The following is a 21,639-nucleotide window of genomic DNA, read 5'->3' as shown; positions in this document are numbered from 1 at the left end:
TCCACCAAATGTGATTGAAAATATGTAACAAATAGAAAAGATCTGAACTTTTCTCTAATCATTATCAAGTTCAGGTTCTTACAACAAGGCAGAGCAGAGAGGCCCAAGTGTCTTTCTCCCCATGAAGCTCCTCAGGGGGTTTCCTAAGAGCTCACCAGATGCAGACCTTTCACTGTGTCTTGAATCTCAGCCACCTTAACTGACTCCTCTCAAAGTTAAAGAGAAGTCCGTCGATATCGATCTTCTCAGTCACTGAGCTCCTTACTCTAAACGAAGACCAAACACAAACGCAGCTCATTCTTTCAGTCAGTACTCCAAATCTTTGGGTTGGTACACAGACTGAAGAGGACAGTGAGAGCTTTGTTTACCCGCTCAGCTCACTCCTTTATCACCACTTACCAACGGGTGGTCAATCTCATAATCTTTTATCACTCAAGAGACCTAAACATTTTCTTAAGAGGGGACTTTGAGGCGCTAATCCTCATCCTGGTCATGACATACTTGATTATAAACCACTGCGGTGCACTGCACAAGTAACGCTCACAGAAGTCTCCAGAATCACTAGATAACTTTAATTCAAACAGAAGTTTCCTAAGTCCTACTTTTGCATTGTATTAGTGCACCTAACAACACTAATCATTACCCCAAATGAAACTCTGTGTCAGGGACAGAAAATAACTACTGTACTGTGAGATGGAAGACATCACTCATTCACATACACATTTTGTATGATTTTAATTTTTGTTTTAGTTTCCACAACAAATATCGAAACATTTTTCCATGTTTTTCTTCTTCCATAGTAAAATGCAGGTGTTGATACTGGCGTTGTTTACTGGGTTGTGAATGTGTGTGTGTGACTGAACTTTGCACAGCCTCATCACTTACTGGGTTTCTCCTATCAGGAATCCAACAAGGCTCACGTGCCTTTTTTTCTGTCATAGATACACAGAGAGCATCCTAATCGTTTCATATTAGTCCAGAAGCGCTGCAGTTAAAAAATAATTCTGTTTTTTATGCTCACTTTATCAAATCGCCTGTCATTTTTAAGTTGTTTCCTCCATCTATGTGTCACTTAAGCTGATATGCTAAATGATGTGAACATCCTGCTCCGCTGACTAACTTCCATCAAAGATTAAATGTCTTTAAATGTTATCCAACTCTGAAATTAAAGCTTGATGTTCCTGAACACATTTCTCAGTGTTCACTTTTTATTATTATTATTATTATACAATTATTATTTACATAAAACCCTCTGTTAGAAAATATTAGTTAGTTCAAGATATTCCTTAAAATATATCAGATCCAACCAAACTTTCATTTCTTCCAGATTTATTTTTATTTATTGCTAAACCATTTTTTCATGTTTCATGATTTGGCAACTTAAATTTCCATTTCACCTCAGTTCTGACATATTTACACTGTACAGATTGTATTTAAAAACTTTTTATTGACCGTTTTCATCACAATTTAACCTCATGTACTGTACTGCACCAACAGCGACTGACGAAAAGCTGTTCTGTGGTCCAGGCTCAAAACAATTTATGGAAGTGCTTCTACTATATTATCTTTAAAAAAAGTCCTGCTTACGTACAGACTTGTGAATGCATAATTTGTTGCCCTGTTACTCCTGTTTCTGTTGTTTTTAATCAGTCTGTGAATGTCTTGTGAAAAGTTTATAAAGTTACAACAGAACAGGAAATATGCGAACACTTTGAAAGATGTTTCAGCATTTTTTCAGTATGTTAGTGGGTGTGTGCTGCCCAGGTTTCAGTGACTAATGCTGCTAAGTATTTCATGTTAATCCTGTTCTGGGAGCAGCCAAGGGGAAAAGCCTCCAGTGACTGACAACCAGCAAAGTTATCACATGGTTCCTGCTCTCACATTGTCTCTCCCCTCAAACCACAGAAACTCATGTGCACACAGGCACACACACAGTCCTTCACACTGTATATATGGGCGCACTGGAGAGGGACAGAAAAGGATGGCATGAGAAAAAAACAACTCAGAGTAAGACAAAGAGAGAAAGAGCCTCCCCACATTTCAGTTACATTTAGTCTCTGCTGCCTTAGTAATCATTCAACCATCAGTGTGTGTGTGTGTGTGTGTGTGTGTGTGTGTGTGTGCGCGTGTGTGCGTGTGCATGCTGTAGGTAAGATAGCACCCTTGATATCTCCAACAAATGACAACATGGCTGAAGGAACAGTGCGCTTCAATGTTAAATCTGTTTCTTTGCTCTTACTCACAAAAGAGGGCACACCATCTGCTCCATGCCTCTACATCAATGCGATAAGAGTCATGATGTTAAAAACAGAATAAAAGAGTGAGATGTAGTGGACAAGAAATAATCCCTTTGGGCTTGACACACTCTTTCACTTGAGGTATTCCTTCTGAATTCCTAAAAGGAATAATATAAGTTGAGCAACCTCAAGTTGCATAATTATGGAAATCTCTGCTGAGACTGAAATAGTTGGATAAGTAACGAGAAACTGCAATGTGATAGGAGCTCAGTTCAACCTTGGTTGTGCACTGTTGAATGCATTTTCTCTCTGCTGCAAAAATAGACCTATCATAATAAGAGACAGCAGACACTGGCACACCAGCCTGAATAGACACAAATTGTCTCAGTTGCAACACAACCAGACATTAGGGGGTTACGGGCTTTAATCTGCTATCTAAGCATGCCTGTGGATTTGACTGCAACTATGAACATATGAAAATGAAAGAATATGGTCTCACCCTGTAATCTAAAATCAGGGAGGGGAACTTATTTTATACACTTATCAACCACATTTTTGTAATTAAATTATACGTTTGTATCAATTTTATCTTTCTATTATCATTAAATCTAGACACATGTATGGCTTTGATGTTTTTTTTAATAGTTCCGAGGACACATTTTCGACTAAAGACCAGTTAACTGGGGACAGAAGTCATGTCCCCGACATGGAAACTGCTGATTAAGGTTTGGGTAAGGGTTAGGGTCAGGCAAGCAGTGGTTAGGTTAAGTCTCCAGGAAATGAATGCAAGTTTATGTAATGTCCCCGAAAGTGTCCTAAAAATGTGTGTGTTTGCTCACGTGAAATATTGACACCCCATTCGCCAGGTCCTGTGGGTATCAAGGTGAGTGAAGAAGTGGAAGATTGACCAGAGAGTGGAACAAGATGGAGAGGGAAATAGAAGTGAGAAGTCTGGATAGTGAGTGTGTAAGTGCAGAAATACACCGTCATTGAGTGGGCGCCGAGCGGGAGCAAGAAATACAGAGATGGAGTGTAATACAGGCAGACATTGGCAAGGAAAAGATGGCAAAACTGGAAGAGAGAGAACAGATATCAAGAAAAATGAAGGGAAGGAGGAGAGCTCGGTGGGGGAATGGGGAGAGCATGTTGGCGTTAAATGGAGGGTGCTTCACCATTTAAGGGTGAAAGGCACAGAGAGAGACCATGGAGGAATAGAGCGCTGGAGGCTATAAGTACCCTTTGTTCACACACATTTCGATGATACGCAAATCCACACCTAGAGAAGCAGACACTGTAAAAATGCAACACCACACCCAGAGTGAAGCGTGCTGAGAAAATCAATAGGTTGTTCTTTTTAATCTAAATTTAATTAAATCAGGCACCTCGTTTAAAAAAACATCTGCTGTTTAGTGTGACGAAGTTATAAAAGACAAACAGACGGTCTAAATCAAACGGACAGCTCAATAACAACATGGGAGTATTACGTATCAGAGGGAAGCTCAGACATCACAGCAAGATGAGTCCAGATAGCTCGAATTGTTTCATTTCAGCCAGCGCATCAAGCTGAAGGGTAACTGGTTCCAGGTAGATGGAGCACAAAATCTAAAAGCAAATCAGTGCTAATGGAAAAACCTGGAGCGTCAATAAGTCCTGAGAGACAGCCTGATGAAGTCGCCATGGTAATAACACAAGAAGTCCTCCGACTTAAAGGACAAAATACACCGTTTGTCCATGCCATTCTGATCTGACGCCCTCATCAGCAGGACAGCATCGTTTGTCTGTGGCTCTCAAAACCGTTACAAATCACTGCTGGAAGATAAATCAGTGTTATTATGCCACTGTGCTATAGGTACGGGTTGGTTAGATTTAGGGACAAGAAAGGACTTAGTTATAGGTTGAGGGGGAAATCAGGGTTAGTAAGGGATCTCTTGTCATCATGGTTACAATAACAACCTCTTGGTTGAGGTTAGGGGACGATTGTCGTCACGGTCAACAGAAACCCACGTTGACTGTCGATTGGAAACTAACAGCGGTCACCATCTGTCACCATCCACCTCCTCTGTGGACTTTGTCACTCTTTAGTAACGACACCTGACTTCCTCCTTTGCTGCCTTCTGTATCACTACGCTTTGCTACAGGGCTTTTTCAATGTTGGCTTTTGCATGTCAATTTTATTGGCAGGACATTAAACGAACAGGAATTATTTAAGTGTGTTTCTCTTATTGTACGATTAGACAAACTTAAGAATTTGATTAGATAGAAAGTAACCAACATGACACCAGGTCACTGGACATGTTAGCTATAAAAGTTCGTCATACCAACTCTGAACTGGATTTCCACCGTTCGACTGAGATGAACCGCAAAACAAACTGAAGCTGGAGACATGAATTCCTCTCAGGGTTTTAATTAACTGATATGTGTGACTATTTTATTGTGTTTCTGAGATGATTGCTTTGAGTGACTGCATTGTCCTGGTGTGATGTCTTGTGGAGAATGGAGATTGTTTTCAAGTCTATCTTGTAACAGGACTATTGATCTCAGTGAGACTTCCTAAATGAATACATTTTCCCGCAACTAACAAATCATATGGGAGGTGAGTCCTGAACTCATCTTCCTGTTCAGATTGTGACTAAAGGAGCCTATTAGTCTGAGCTGTGATGTGTATCACAAACAAATGACATATGTCAACACTGGAACTAAACTGTGTACTTTTAGCAGCCTATATGATAATGTTAGTCCCTGACAGTCAAATGAAATGAGAAGTACGTGCACAGTTTCCTGTATGGAGTATCAAGTTGTGTGAGGCGTGAATCACACTTGTAAGAAGCTGGATACACTTTAGAATAGCTAACCAACTGTGAAAAGATGTAACTTGGCACTTAGGCACATTACAGTCCTAGAAGAGCTCACTGCGTTCAGTTTGCTTTAGCCCTGATTTTTATAGGACAATTTTGATTTTAGTTGCTTTAATAACATTTAACTTGCCAAAAGTAAATGAGAACATGGTCACAGCACAATAGTGAGGTCTGAGGGCACAAGAAACAAGTGCTCAGACGATCACACAGGCTATAAGCAAGCCAACAGATTCTGCAAAACACTTCATTTGGAGGTAAAACAGAAAGTGAGGGCACCTGAAATGTTAGTAATAATCCCTCATTTAACTTTATGTTCACCTTCAACCTTGTACATGCTCATCTACAGAGAGTATAGTATGTCAAAGCCAGGAAGTTGGTCTTTAAACTGTGAAGGATGTTTACAACAGACAGTTGGGTAATAATTTTGCCATGTGTCTTTGTTTACTTGCGGTTGTCTACGCGCTCCACAAATCAGCTTTTTCCGCAGAAATACAAATTAGGCTTAAGAGTCTACAGCCATTGTAGCAGCTGTTCGAAGGCTGTACTTTAGCACGGCATTGCTTTGAGCTAAATGCTAACGTAGCATACCGAATGCTTACACTGACAATGCTAACATGCAGAAGTTAACTTTGTTTACTGTGTTCAACAATCTTAGTTTATTGTGTTAGCATGCTAACCGTTGCTAATTACCAGTAAAGACAAAGTTCAGCTGAGGGTGATGGGAATGGTGCAGTGTTGGGCAAAGCGTAATTTTGACCAGATGCTGGTGCTAGATGAAAAATCAGGGAATCACCAAAGTCAGTAGCGCACATTTTCTGGGAATGGTGAATGTCATGATACCAAATTTAATGGCAATCGATTCAGACCAAACTGGTGGACCGACATTAGCATCCCGAGCTGCTAGCACAAAAGATTTGGAACCTGTAAGATCACCTGACTGCTCATTGTTCTTGCACCATCAAACTCATTTCCAAGATCTCCGTAATTATCTTGTTGATTGCAATGTTATCATTATTGATAGGAATTTCTCTTCAGACATATCCATCTTTGTTTTTTCGTATACTTGTCTGTATCAATCACCTCTTACAGCATCTGTTTTTGGGTCTTCTCTCCCAGGTGCTGCTCTCTGGACTGATTGGAGTGGTGTCATGGAAGAGGCCGCTCTCTCTTGTGGTGAGTGCCCTTTGAACGCCCACACTCAGCTGCTAATCGGACAACTTTGAACAAAGTAATGATACTCAAGAGGGAGATGTGACGTTGTACGGGACATCAAACGTTTTTTCTACTCTCAACTAGCTTAAGAAACCTCTTTTTTTTATTTAAGAAACTGTAATGTTAAATTTGCTGAGTGAAAGTGAAGGCTTTTTACTTTTGATAAATAACCAGATAACACGATCTTGCTCTGTTGCTTTACATCTGAGTGGGGAAATGTTTCTCTCCATTTCTCTCCAACATTTCCAGAGAGTCATTTTTCTGCCACAATATAGCCAGAAAACCTTTAATTGACTGTCATGTAGTGCATGTTGTAGCCCACAATCACGAAGCCTGCATTTGTGATGTATAGCATAAATCATACTTTTCCCCTCCTTTGAACTACAAAGAGAGATAGAGGGGCAATGTGGTTTACTTGTGACTGAAGATGATCTCTCTATGACTGCATATCTTTCAGTCTTTTTGTCCTTTAAAGATCAGGATTTGGGTGCAGCACAAACAAGCCCCTTCCTGATTCTATTTCATGCTCTCTTAATGCCATAAATAATCTCATCTTATTTCTACTGCTTCGCCACATCATGGTGCTACCCCTCCCCTCTCACTGCATCTCACTTGTCTCGCTCCCTTTAGTTTTATCACCTTGCTTGCCTGCTACACATTTCTGCATCCCTTCACATTTATATTCCCCTCCCCCTCCCTGTCTTTGCCTTTGTGTGATGTTACAACAGAGAAAGGGATCGGAATCATTTCTGCTCTTGTGGATCAAAGGAAAGATCCTATCATTGGAGGTGTGAGCAGAAATTGGTCACACAGTGTGCACTGTAAAATAGTTAAATCCTCTTACCTCTCTTTCTTTAAAAAGCATGAGTAATTTACCAGAATAGTGTGTGCCTGCTAGAATACAGAGATGTCAGTCGGTAGCCACTGCTTCCTGTCTGAAGAGGGGTCTAAAAGGTAATATCTGGTGTAGTTTTTGTGACTGTAGCATGTAATGTTCAGTGCTGACAGTCAAGCTTCTCCATTTCTGGCCTAGACCCAGCACTGACAGGCAGGTGACTAATACACCGGCTGGATGCTTTCAGGCCTGGCAATCCTGCACCAACCCACCTGCCAACTGTGGGAGGCCATGCTCTGCATCGTGATTCGTAATAGCTGGAGTTTCTCCAAACCGTTTAAGCATGTGCGTTACAGACTTGGTTTTCTTTGCTGACTTATTCAAGATCAAAGTATTGAATGATAAAAACAAGGGCTAGGGGCTAGTCCTACCATCTGGGCAGTTTAGGAGTTTACTTTATTAACAAATTTAGTGCTAACAGAATAAGTTAATTACTCAACTAGTCAGTTGACAGAGGATTTTGCTTTTTGTATTATGTTCATTCGCTTCCTTGCACATAGTTAGATAAGAATATTGATACCACTCTCCTATCTGTCCATTACATCAAAGCGTATTCAGAGCCAGCCAGTTAGCTCAGCAAAATGACTGGAAACAGGGAGAAAACAGCGAGCCTGAATCTGTCCAAAGGTTACAGAACTTTACAGAAACGACAAGACTCCAGTCCTTATGCTAAGCTAAGCTAACCTGCTACTGTATCTTCATAGTGAAAGGACAGGTGTAAGAGTGGGATTTCTATTATTTTCTATTTCCTTATGTTTGGATGTGCATGTTTTATTGTTTTATGCCATTTTATAGACAGAAGGATTAATTGATTCATCAAATAACAATAATAATCTTTCGTTGCAGTTCTAAAAAAATTGGTATAAAATATTGAAATAAATACTGTCAGTATTTTAATATATTCAAAAGTGTCCGCAACACTCTGAGATTTCTGTTATACTGATATGAGTTATAAATAAAAAATGCGAGATAGGATTTTGGTTTTGACACATTGCAGTCAGCATATGACACTGAGTGCAATGTTTTGATGGTTGGAGACTGGATGCTTTTATGCCAGAGTGGGAAAAACAGGTGCACTGTTGTGGGGAGAGAAGATGTGTTGAATATGAAATCCCCCAAACTTTCCTTGTAAACTCCACATCAAAGATAAATTGCTATATTTTTCTCTGTGGAATGAGAAGATATACACTGTGTCCATGTTTGGAGGAAATCCTACTCTTCTACCTTATCTTGTAGTTTCCTAGCCAGTCGAGTGTGCTGCGTTAATGTCGTGGCAGGTTTACCCCATATCACTCTGAGGCAGAAGAAAGACAAGACTACCTGCAGTCTGCTGCTGTTTGTGACTGTGATGGATTATGTGTTTAGAGAGAGACAGAAAGACATAGACAGTTAGAGGGCATTAAGTCCTTGTTTGCCCTGCTGGGAAACAAGACAGAGATGGTCTGCAGTGTAGAGTATTTCAGCAGTGGCCCATAGGCTCAATCACTCAATCAATTGTCTTACATCCTTTGGCGATAGACACTGACTGAACAGACATTTAATTCAATGAAAATCTTTGAGATTGCTATATTGAAGTGCAAATATGTACAGTGCACACAGCAAATGTCTCTACATACTTCTAAACGTGTTTAATTTACAGTTAATTATATTTTAACATCTGCAACTCCAATGAAGCTCCAGCCGTATGAAGCTCCAGCCGTAGCAGAACATCATCTTCTTGATTTTCGTTGCTTTTGTACAATTTGTTCCCTCTCAAGCCGAGCATTACATGAGGAGATAGTACCAAGAGGCAATTACCTTAGCTTAGCGTTAAGACTGGAAGCAGGGGGAAACATGTTGCTTGGTTCTGTCCGCTGTTCAAAAATACACATACCATACCAACAACGCTGAATTAACTTGTAATATGCTGCATCTCTTTTGTTTCAGTCATACGCAAACATAAATGTTAAAACAAGAGCCAGGTTTATTCACATCCAGGAGTCTCAAGTCTCAGTCTCAAGAGAGTATCACAAGACTGGAGCTCAACTAGAGCTGCCATTTTTGAATCTATGAAATGCGACCATTATAAAGTACATTTTACAATCAAATTAAATGGCAGAGGGTAAATGCAGTGTACCATACAGTTAATAGTAGTGGTGTAACGGACCACTGTCGATCCGTGATCCGTACGGATCCCCCCTCACGGATTGGCACGCAAGTGTGAAATATAGTTTTACTGACCATCATTATCCGCCATTATTCAGTAAAATATGAGATGAGGACTTTGGCAATCAGACTTTTTTAGTCACCGATCTGATAATGTAATCTGTGTTTAAATTGACAGGAGAAGAGCTAGTGAGGTTAGCAGCACCGCAAATTAAAGTTACGTTTACTTACATTATGATGCATTCAGGTTCTGTTCAGTGAAAATGAGTATTGGGCAAAGGTAGCTAGCTCTAAGCAGCTTATAATACATCATTGTTGTTATGAAGAAGAAAAACCTATAAATGACTATAACAAAATAAAATCTAACATTTAGAATTTTTGATGGTTAAACTGACTTCAGAGTGCGGTTGAAATGATTATTATGGACGGTCGGCAACAACAATAGTCTGGAGCCTTGTAGACCAGCTGTATAATCAAAACAACAAAGGGATCTGGATCTGCCAATATGGACCATCAATAATCAGAAATTGGTATAGGTGGCAAAAAAGTTATATTTGCTTCCTTTTTTCTTTTGTGCTGATCCGATCTTTGATCCGATCCGTGACTCTGATCAGTGATACGATCCAAACCGTGAGTTTTATGATCCGTTGCACCACTGTGATTTCAAACACAACCTAGCTCTAGTTCTAGTAATTCTCAGAATTGAGGGTATTTGATCTTTCTAACTCTAAAATGTTGAACTATTCCTTTTAGAATATATACCCAGTTTAGTTTGTATATATTTGTGAGGCTGTTTCATTCAGAAAAAGAAAGCGATGCGTACACTGGACTGACCCGATACCTCTCTGGACTGAAGTGTAGCGTGTAGAGATTTAAATAATGGAGAGGCACAGCAGTCTTGAGGTGAAACGGTCACTGCACTTGTGAGGTGTCAGGCAGTGAGAGAGACTAACATGAGCAGCTACTTCACATTCATGTTTCCACAGGGATGTGAGTGCAAGTTGTCCTTTCGTGTTTTGAGCAGGGCTGTGAAGCTGAACCATGGTCTTGATGTCAGACAGTGCTTGTCTGCACCACTGACTTTGTTTGCATGGACTGCGATTGTTGAGCTTACTCGCAAAAGGACAGTGTTTTTGATCAAACTATTCCAATGGCCAAAGGAAATATATTGTTGTTTATGGAACATAGAGACAAACGCTATTAAATATGCTGTTGTTTCTGCTTTCTGTTACATTGCTACTGGGGTTTACTCAATATGCAAATGTTTGCAAAAAACATATTTTGAGCTGCACGTTTTAGCCAGGCTATCATACTTTTTTATATTTACGTATTACAGTCTGTCAGTGAATCCACCACTTTGTTCCAGACTGAAATATCTCAGCAACTACTGCAAGGTTTGCCATGACATTTGGTACAGACATTCATTGTTTCAAGAGGATGAATCCTACAGACTTTTCCTCTAGTGCTTTGTTATTGTTCTGCTTTGAAAGCGTTAACATGTGACCAGATGTCATATGGATGTTTTGCAAAATGCAGTGAAAAATCTAATTATAGTTTAATTAAGGTCTCGCCTTCATTATACTTAGTCTGACTTTGACCTTGTTAGGGTAATAAGAACACACTGTTTACATAGCATTTCTTATTTACAGTATTGTTTTGATCAGTTAACTTTGGAAGATTACAGACTATGTAAATGCGTGTATGTCTCTGAAGACCTACCAGCTGAGAAGAGCTTGTGGAACAAGCAGAGGAAATATTTATTTTATTATGCTCTTTATAACCCCAGAGGGTGTTTCATTTTGCTTTGCATTACAGTCAGAAAATGAATTGAAGTTCATGGCTGCTCTTGCCTTCCACCATAATGCATTAATCAGCAGAGCTACAAAGGTTTATTTCGACGCCAGCGAGTGCTCGACCTATACCGTACGCCCCGAGAATATTAAAACTGCATCTCTGCTGGGGAAATCTCTTTTCAGTGCTGGCCTCTTTTGTTCAGTATTATCAATGGAAATGAGATAATGTTGTACGTTCCCAAGAGTGTTTCAACCTGTTTTGAGCTCTCATAACACCACGGACTCCTTGAGAATACTTTAATTATTGCCGTAGTCATGACCAGCACTTATTGAACTGAGAACTGCTGGCCAAAACCAGTCCAGTATACAGTCAGAACGGGTGTGCTGTGACTCTCTGGAAAACTTTATTTAGCGTAGCATCTCTCAGAGAGCAAGGTCACAAAGTGCTCCAAAAGAGTAACATTGTTTATTTTTACTGTTTTTATGGTCTTGTTTTTTAACAAACACTGAAACATGAGCAACAAAAGACCTTAAGGAGCTGAGACAAAGGTCAGTTTACAGCTGCTGTTTAAAGGCATCAGCAGGGGCCGCACATTGTGTCTATAGGAAGAGCGTCCCACAGTGTCAGATCCATCACTTCAAAGGCACAATCACCTTTTTGTTTTCAGTTAGTGCATGGGACAACCAGTAAGCCCTGGTCAGAAGACCCACGTGACCTGCTGGTGATACAAGGATGGAGCAGGTCAGAGATATACACACGTGCCTGACCATGCAGGGATCTATTTTTGAAAACCAGAACCTCAAATGAATCTTGAACTTGAAGGGAAGTCAAAATAAAGAGTGTGAATCATCAACCCTAGCTCAGGTGGTGATACAACAGGCCACACTTGGCAGGTGTATTTCTGTGAAACTCAGGATGAGCAGTGTTGAAATAGTGCAATTTGGACACACAACACGTTCAATATTAACGAACTTTGATTAAAGAAGCAACCAGCATTGTGTGCAGCAGCAATGGCGGGCCTTTACAGGCTGCAGCTCATTTACTGCAGTTCACTTTTTCTGCTGGATATAACGTTAATAGCCTAGTCAAATATAACACAGAGATTTCTAAGATTAGACTGAACAGCGGAGGAGAGGGACCCAATACACTGAGCAACCTTGGAAGCTATGCTATCTGAAGCAATGACAAGGACCTTGGTTTTATCTGGGTTTACCTGTAAAAAGTTGTTAGCCATCCAGTCCTAGGCAGTCAGATAATTCTGCAAAACAGCCAGAGCTTCTCAGTCTCAATAAGCTTAAATGACACCAAATAGTAAAGTGTGCAGTCAAGTCTTATGGGCTACTTCTAAAGGTATTATGATTATGATAGAACTCTGGCAAACTCACTACCTTCTTTAAATGTATTCTTAAGACTCTCTTTTTTCACGTGGCTTTTTTTCTTACAGCATATTTATTGTAACTATTAAATAACTTTCATCAAGTTTTATTGTAAATCAATTTTTAACTTTGTTTTTTGAAGGTGCAATACAGCAAAACGAAAGTAAAGCAAAGTAATTACTGTTTGTCTGTCCTCTGCCACGCACTGGAGCTGTGCAAGTCATGGCTATATCCACCATTACATATAAAACAATGTCTGTCATCTTATCAAGGCCTGAGCCTTTCAGAAGGATGCTGTGATCTACAGTATCAAAACCTGCTCTAAGTTCCAGAAGCACCAAAACGGAGCATTCACCCACATCAGAAGATGTGAGTGACAGGTTGGACCCGGAGAATGCTTCTGGCCTGATCCGAGGGACATGTTCATCCCTCTGCTGCCTGCTCGTACATGCCTGGGAACCTCAAAACAATCATCCGTGTTGGATCTTCAAAGATTAGAGGCTGTCATCATGTTCTGTCACACCCATATTTCTGACGCCATTTATCAATGTTACCTCCTGCTGGATACATAAACATGCACATGCTGTACTTACAGGCCCGTAGCTACCAATGGGGACATTTAGATCAAGTCCTCTGTATTTTTTCTGAGATTTTATTTGAGTTTTATTAACCTGGTGGACATTTTACAGCAAGCAGATTTCATTATTTCTAATAGACTCTCTCAATGTGAGTTAAATAAGCAAATCAATCTTTGTTAAAACTGTTAAACCCTTATGTACGTAAGCACAATCATGCACATTTAATCACTAAAAAGGCAGTAAGTAACACAAATGCATATTCCTTGCCAGTCTAATAACAATCCAATCTTTTACAAGTGTTTGCTAGAATACAGCATTTTTAAGAATATATATCGTCTAAGTAGGCATACGCAACGGTGTTTTGTAGCTTGGGAATGTGTTGCCACCCTAACACTGCTGCAGTGTTTGTCAGGCGCCAGCTCATATAGTCACCAAGGCAACCCTGAGGCAAAGAGTTATCCACACAGGCAAACAATTTTGCTACAAACGTGAGGCATCCCAAAATAGTGCCTGGATCTCACAGTGGAACTCACATCTTAAGAAAGAAACATGGGGAGATATATGATTGAGTGATCCGCCATTTTTAATGACAAACAAGACGATTTATTACGGATTCCTTCAGCATATACCAGCCTGGTCTCACCAAACTGTCTGAAGTCATTTTGGGTTGTCATCGTTACACATTTTTTGCTTTTCGTGAGTCATTTCATGCCACTGCAATAGACGCTCAGAGCGAGTGCTCTGGATGTCAGATGATGTATAAAGAGCGAGAAAATGTGTGTAAGGAGGAGGTCGAGACGGATGGGTTGGACCAAAGTCCTGTGTGGAACCGAAACACCACTGTTGACTTATTTATGTTGACTTCTAATTTAAGTAACAAACGTCGTGAATTAAACCCAAACCACAATATTTTCCTAAATCTAATCAATTGGGTTGGTTGCCTCTGTATATCCGTATGTGGCAAATTGTGGAATGAGAACTGCGTTTAATGACATGCAAAAAGCTTAAAATGCATGATATCACACGCTGGTTATACCTGCCAGGGACTGGAGATGAAAATTAGCCTGGCTAAATCTGGCACTTTTAAATGATGGGCTCAAGTGCTCATGTTAATTAATGTGCATTGTCCCTCCTTAAATAACTAACATTCTACGCCTTCCCATGAGATCACATTTCATAAACCAATGGTGGAATGTTACCAAGTACATTTGCTCAAGTACTGTACTTAAATAGAAATTTGAGCTACATCCTGTATGGTTGGACGGTAGTTTCATGTGTTCCAGGCATCATATGTATATATCTGTTCATCCCAGTAAACACCTTTCTGACATTTGTCCAATAAATGCAAAAATATACACAAAACTAGTTGGTAATAATTTAGTTTGTTTGTGCGTAAAATATATAAAGATATAAAGAAAGTGATATTTAGTAACTGATTCTGGAATAAACGCTGGAAGAGTGTGGATATAACTGACTGGCTGTGGAGAAATGTTTTGGCCCTCCTGGTTGAACTTCCACGACAGCTTCATTTGACAAATGCCTGTGTGTGCACCTGTTTATCTTATATCGGATACAAAAGGAGCGTGTGTGATTTACAGGACCATTTCAGTGACATGCGGATGGCTGGAGATTTTCTGGGGACAAATCTGAGTCCAGAGCCCGTCTGTTCAGCACGTCACACTGCTTATAACACACACACAGAGCTTGCACTGCATGGTCAGGAGGGCAACAGCTTCCCTCTTTGTTTTAACAACCACGGCACACGTATACATACACACACATGCTCCCCACATCTCCAAATATCTCGCTAACGATGCACACAAATCACTGACAGCACATACACATGATAACCGTAGACTTTCCATTACGATCACATAACTACAGCAGGGCCGGCAGGACAGCGGTGAAAGGCTTTATGAGGTGCTTTCTGTGACAGCATGTGACCCTGCCAGGCCATAAATATTAATGCAGCTGATGAAAGAGGGAGGAAGAGAGCGAGAGAGAGAGAGAGAGAGAGAGAGAGAGAGAAAGAGAGAGCGATGGCACACTGACTGATTGTGACGAAGAAACAGATCTCTATGCTGCTTGAGTAAATATTTATGGTCAGACACCACAACAACAAAAAAATCAAAACGACAGTTTGTTCGTGCCATTTTTTTTTTTAATCATTCAATCAATGAGTTAATCAATTTATTAAATGATTGATTGATTGATGATTAAATGATTGATTGATTAAAAGGCTGTCTTTCAGACCAGCAAAGGCGGAGACGGTACGTCTGTCCAACCCAGTTTTGCCCTCTAATAGTTGAGCATTTTTCATACAGGCCTAAATGGACAAATTAATCCTGTAATTAGGAATGAAAGTAGCCCATTAGCAGCCTCTGTTCCTGGTTCTGTAGAACAAACAGATTGGTGTGTGTGTGTGTGTGTGTGTGTGTGTGTGTGTGTGTGTGTGTGTGTGTGTGTGTGCCTGCGTGCGTGTGTGTTTCTGAGCTATAAGTGGTTTAACTTATTGTTTTGGGCCCCTGTCTTTTGGCCCCAGACAGACAATGTTGGACTCATCCTTAATCCTAAATCATTTTGATGTCCTTCTCCGCTTCTCTTAAGTGAATTTAATCATTTGTGACTTATAGAAACCTCATTTAAACAGAAGTACAAGTGTGGAACGTAATGCTTGGTGTAAACAGATAGGAGTTAGACGCAAGGTACATGATATCAGGAAGTATTGTGAAAATATATCTGGCTTGGATGTTTGTGAACATAAGGGATGTTCTGTGGTTTATACACCCACCACTATCATGCCCTCTGAGGCTAGAAATAAATATTCGATTCATGAATAGCTTATAGGAAACAGAAGCACAATGAAAGCGGTTTTGATCATAATGCTCCCACAGTGGATTACTACAGTAGGTGGTGGTCGACGCGTCTCCAGTTTGGAGAAGCAGACAGGAGGACCAGCACAGCAGCAACAGCGTCAGACAACCCTTTCCGACGTGGAACTGAACTGAAAGGGAAACGTATCTATTCTCTCTTCAAAGCCGGCAGCCTCCATTAATAAAAAACAGTTTGGATATGTTTCATTTGCAGTTCAGTTCCCTGACGGAAAAATATATTACCAACGTTGTGCATAATACCATAACCGTCTAATTCACAACAAACTGCAATGGTCATGAACCTGAGCGTGTTTCTTTGTTACTATAGTGCTGGCTTCAGAAACGGCATAAGAAACAAAACACAGTAGATGTACTACTTACTGTTACTGCTGCTGCTTGACTTATCTTTATGCGAAGGACACGATGTGAAGACCGGAGAGTATAGCAATGTTTGCTATGTTGAATGAACATAGCAAACATTGTCCGAGAGCACTAGGATTCATTATACTGCACTTCCAATATTAGCTTCTGAGGGATATCTCTCAAGGTAGACACAGAAACAAAGTAAGAAACTATCATAACTACTGCTACTCCGGGAGGGCAGCAATGATTAGCAACATTGATTTTCACTGCCTGTATCGCATTGACAGGAGAAAATGAAAGCTGAAAGTGTAAATAATATTAGAGCTGAAGTTTGTTTTCATCTTCCATGAATTGATTGTTCGTGATGAATAAAGGAAGAGCTCCCGTGAGACTGGTAAGAGTAAGTAGTCCGGGAAAGCTACAAACAATCTTGAAGCCATTGATCCCTTTGACAAGTGAAGGTGTACAGAGATATCAGAGCAACTCAAAAACATCTCCCAAAATACCAGACGCAATGTACATCATTATAATGAATAACTTAAAGAAGTATATTGCTACTGGAAAGGTGGATTTTTCATAAAACTAGGCTGTTTGTTTTTTTTAGAATTGGTGCACATGACAAGAGAAAACGGAGAAATAGGGCGGTGGTATTCCCTTTTGCTCAAAAGGTATCACGATTTTTTCACAATACTGATTGTCGATAGTTGATGATCCGTATTGGCCGATACAGATGTTTTTGTTGTAGCCTTGTTGCAGCTGGTATACAAGGCTCCAGACTATTTTTTCCCAAAAATAATTGAAACTGCTCTGAAGTCAGTGTAGGCCATCAGAAATGATAAATGTTACCTTTTTACGTTGTTATAGTCTTTGATATAATATATAGTGGTTATTTGCATAAACACACAATTCAAATGATTAGGAATCCTTTCTTTTTCATTCATTAATTTCATTCCTTTTGTTGTCATTGTCTCATTCTGCCATGACAATTTAATGGAAAGCACCTAAACTCCCTCATAGTGTGTACTCAACATTTCATGTTGATCATATGACCCCACAAGAGCAAAATCAAATCCTATATAGACTATGCTTTTTAATTTGGATTATATTTGGTATATTCATTTCCATTTATTCTCTTGAAATCCTTGAGGATGCCAACAGCAAGAGCAAAAGTCCATAGAATTCAAGCCGAGCATTCGTCTTACATTTTTATTTTTATTAAATGACGATGATTCATTAAGTGATTGGCAACAATCCAGCAACAGATTTTCTGATACTATTCATCACCAGTTTGTACTGTGGAGCATCAATACAGCTCTGTTAATTCAAGCCACTACCATCTACCATCTTGTGTAATTGAGCGGTTAAGAGACTGTTGTTGCTCCAGGCTCTTGCTTTTTATTAGAACTGTAAGTGCACATGTAGACCCACAAATGCACAACCCATGCAGACATACAATACAGCCAGCACTCAAACACACATGCGCAGATGCACAGATGACTGGCACACACCAGCGCTGCCACTACTTTGCATTTTGTGTGTGTGTGTGTGTGTGTGTGTGTGTGTGTGTGCTTCTCCTCTTCCTTAGAGGCCTGTTAATCTCTGACTTGACCCAGATGGAAAGGCTTTTGTGGGAGATATAGCCTACAGCCAACAGAGATGGGCCCCGCAGGACCACCTGTCAGGAGCCGCTAAAGGAAAACAGAGACAGGAAGTGTGTGTCAGACAGACAGACAGACAGACAGACAGACAGAGATAAAAACAAAAGTGCATACGTTTGCGAATGTGTGAGCCGACGAAGACTGAGAGGAAGGTGGTGGAGAGGCAGTCTACAAAGAGCAAATCTTCAGGAAACGTTGCACTACTTCAAACAGACGGAAAGCTCTCAAAAATAGCTTTTGGAGGGGATTAACTCCTATTCTCATGTTCTCTGTAGGATTTTATGATTTTATGGTTAGATTTTCTGTTCTTTCGAGTTATTTTACAGAGCTAGCAGGGACTAGAGGGAGGAGAAGTCCTGAAATGAAAGCTAGCCTGAGGTGCTATATTATGAAATTTTATCTTTTTTACTCAGATATGGGCACACAAGTAGGGGAAGCTCATTGGTATTCCAGCACACCTGTAAGCTTGTTTCTTTCATTTGAGGTGCACAGTTCAACTGAATTGACATGGAAACATAAGAGTGAGAAAGGAGCTATCCATGCCAGATTCCCATCCAAAAAAGTGCAAATTGCAATCATGTCATTGATAAAGCGCCGTGCAGTCAATCCTCAAATGGCGGGAAAGACTGTGGAAAACATGATGGATATGGGGCATTTTTCACACACTTTTAATTAGCCCCCACTTTCCGTCTATATCACAATAGTCAACCATGCATGTAATCAAACTGTGCTTCACATTTTGGGCAGGCATGACGAAAGAAGACTAAAACAATTCAACGTAACATTACCTGTAACTTTTGGGAGGTAGTTTCTTGCACAATATTGGAGTCAGCATGTTTGGATACAAAACAATCTAAACAAGTTGACTTCTAAATAACCACCACCAACTTGCCAACCCACTTACACACCCAGCAGAAACAGACCAACTAGGATTCAGTTGTAGTCAACTGTAAGTCCAATAGCCACTCTGTTTAGCTCCGGTTTGGTCTCCACCAACTCCTCAGAAAAATAATTCTGGTCTTTTGCTCGCTAGATGCTTCACCTCGTTAGTTAGCACACTGTGGGTTTATTATTGGACATAGAAGCCTTCTGATTGATGTAGCTGAGACTTAAACAATAAATGTGCAGGCCACAAAACCAAAACAATGAGCTAAAAGAGGCTGAAAAGCCCTGTAGAGCTACAGACTTTTGCACTACGCGCGTCTCTGTACATTACAGTTTTTAGCTCAATGTTAAAAGATATTAATGTGGGTTTGAATCAGCTTGATGCAACCTTTTCACCCTGTAGATTGATTATTGAAATGCTTACTAGCCCTCATTTTCAGTATTTCTTCACATGATTTTATAACTCAGATATTTTAACTGTAACCAAACGGAAAACTGAAAGAGTGCATTTTCAATAAATTCACCCAGCATCACTGTGGAATTAGTTACTGTAGTGAAAACCTCACACTTACCTCCCTCCTCATAAAGCTGCTATTTCACCCAAGTTTCACTAGTAAGCTCACACAGAACTGTGTATTTGGTGGTTTGGGCATTTCCACATTTTAAATTAAAAAAATAAACAAAAACAGATTTTTGCCATGAGATAGGGGCACTGCTGTGATGTGGCTGTAGGCACGGAGGACAAAGAGGCAAAGACAGAAGCTTTGGGTTTGTTTGAAGACATTTTCTTTGGTCCTCTGCCAAGAAAAAAACATTTCCCCGTTGCCAAGCAACCTGCTTTTGCATCTTTCCAGCATCCTTTGTTGAATCTTAAAGTTTATTTTTGGCTCAGTGTGCGGATGCTTATCTGAATGTGTGCAAGTTCATCTAACTCCAACTGTGATTCAACTGTGTTTCTGGTGACAGAAATGTGACAGAAGTTAGAGGCACGTTTAGTTGTCATAACTACCACAGAATCTAAATTCAGATGCAATCCCGTGTTGTCTGCAGATTATACATTTGGCTGTTTCTTTGTTGCAGTGAAAGCTGTTTGGCAAGCACAAATTCTATGAAATTGGTTAATTAAGTGAAGAAATAAATCAAAGAGACTTGCTCAAGTAGGCAGGTACAAGTACTATTCTTTCATTATAAACTCTTATGTACTTCCCATCCAATCACAATGCAGGTTCAGCAGTAAATGTTGTATACTTAACCATCAACATTAGCTGTTAATGTGAGCCGTGTCAAGCCTGGTGCACAGGGCTGAAATGTCTTGCTCAGGGACACTTAGGCAGGGATGATGCCTGCCAACATGGAGGCTTCACCCCGAGTGTTGAAAAGTGGCCTCTCTAATGCAACCTCGCTGCCAGCCTGAAAAAAAGAGTGTGCGTGTTATTTCTTTATACACCAGGCAAGCTGAAAGAGAGAGTGCAAGGTTGTGTGTGTGTGTGCATGTGTGTGTGTGTGTGTGTGTGTGTGTGTGTGTGTGTGTGCTTCAGAAGTGTTTTCTCTCTGCTCTGGTCACAGTTTGCCTGTCACCTCTGGTCAGTTTGCATTAGCACTGCCACTCTGCGTCCCCGTTGCTCCTCAGATCACCTCCTCTCCTCTCACACTGTGTATCTGCCAAGAAGGCATTCAAATGAGAGTGAGAGCAGAGCTTCTTTGCTCTATCAACCAACTTCACTCTTAACAGCTGGAAGAACCAAGAGGCGGGTGATTAAAGAAGCTTCTTTGTGATTCTCACTCACTGTGAACTGTGTCAGCTAAGTGACTCAGCTTCAGGCGATGTGGTGCTACTTTGCCGCATCGTTACAATACCTCTGTAATTTCTGATGGTTTTGATCGTTGCCCCCGTATTCTGAGCATGGCGTGAATGTGACGGATTTCTGCAGCAATTTCTGACTTGTTTTACCGTTTCATTGTTCCTTTCGTTTTGTGTCTAATTACAGTATAGTTGCTGCAGTTGCAACTTTTATTTGGGACATTGCTGTTTGTTTCCAACTGACCTTAACCAATCTAATTGTAAGCATGATGACAAAGGTCCCCTCAGCTTAGTTAGGGTTCGACCCCCGGCTCCGCTAGTCCATGTCGATGTGTCCTTGGGTAAGACACTGAACCACAAATTGCTCCTGCAGGCTGTTCCTGCGGTGTATGAATGGGTATGAATGATTGGTTAATGGCCTAATGATCAAGTGGCACGGTGCCCCTGTCATCAGTGTATGAATTGGTGTGAATGGGTGATGAATGATGACATGTAGTGTTAAAGCACTTTGAGTGGTGGGAAGACGAGAAAAGTGCTGTGCTATACATTTTTACTGGGAAGATATCATCGTCCACATCACTATTTATATTTACACCCCGTCTTCACTGAGACTCTTACATTACATTTCTACTCCATTTTGTATATTTTGTATTCTTTGATCACATCTTATAATCTATAAGCTAGAGGCACTAGAGGAAGAACACTTTATATTTCTAAACCAGACTATATGGAGGTGTATAAATGATTAAAAAAAAGCTTTATTTCTTGTGGCTGTAATTTGGATTACAGATACAGTTTTTTTTCAACCCATTTTTCAACTCTTTGTTGTGTGTCTGTGTATGTGTTTGTGTGTGGTGATAATTAAATGCATCTCATTACTGTGCTCTAACTTTGTGTTGTGTTTATTTGATTGCACATCTAAGAAATGCTGTTTCAAGCAATGGCATTGAAAGAACTGAATTGAATA

General features: G+C 40.2%; 1 protein-coding gene across 1 annotated transcript in view; it reads left to right on the top strand.

Annotated features, from left to right (window-relative positions):
* The window catches only part of fam189a1 (family with sequence similarity 189 member A1), a 72,384-nt gene that overhangs the window by 25,752 nt on the left and 24,993 nt on the right, over positions 1 to 21,639 (top strand). The window contains exon 2 of the mRNA XM_076110260.1: positions 6,209 to 6,265. Within this exon, the coding sequence (XP_075966375.1) occupies positions 6,209 to 6,265 (57 nt within the window). The remainder of the gene's footprint in view (positions 1 to 6,208; positions 6,266 to 21,639) is intronic.

Source organism: Anarhichas minor, unplaced genomic scaffold (assembly GCF_050575085.1).
Source record: "Anarhichas minor isolate MPS153535 unplaced genomic scaffold, ASM5057508v1 ptg000042l, whole genome shotgun sequence".
Lineage (NCBI taxonomy): Eukaryota > Metazoa > Chordata > Actinopteri > Perciformes > Anarhichadidae > Anarhichas > Anarhichas minor.
The sequence above is the reverse complement of the archived record's forward strand: the minus strand, read 5'-3'. Positions and strand labels throughout refer to the sequence as shown.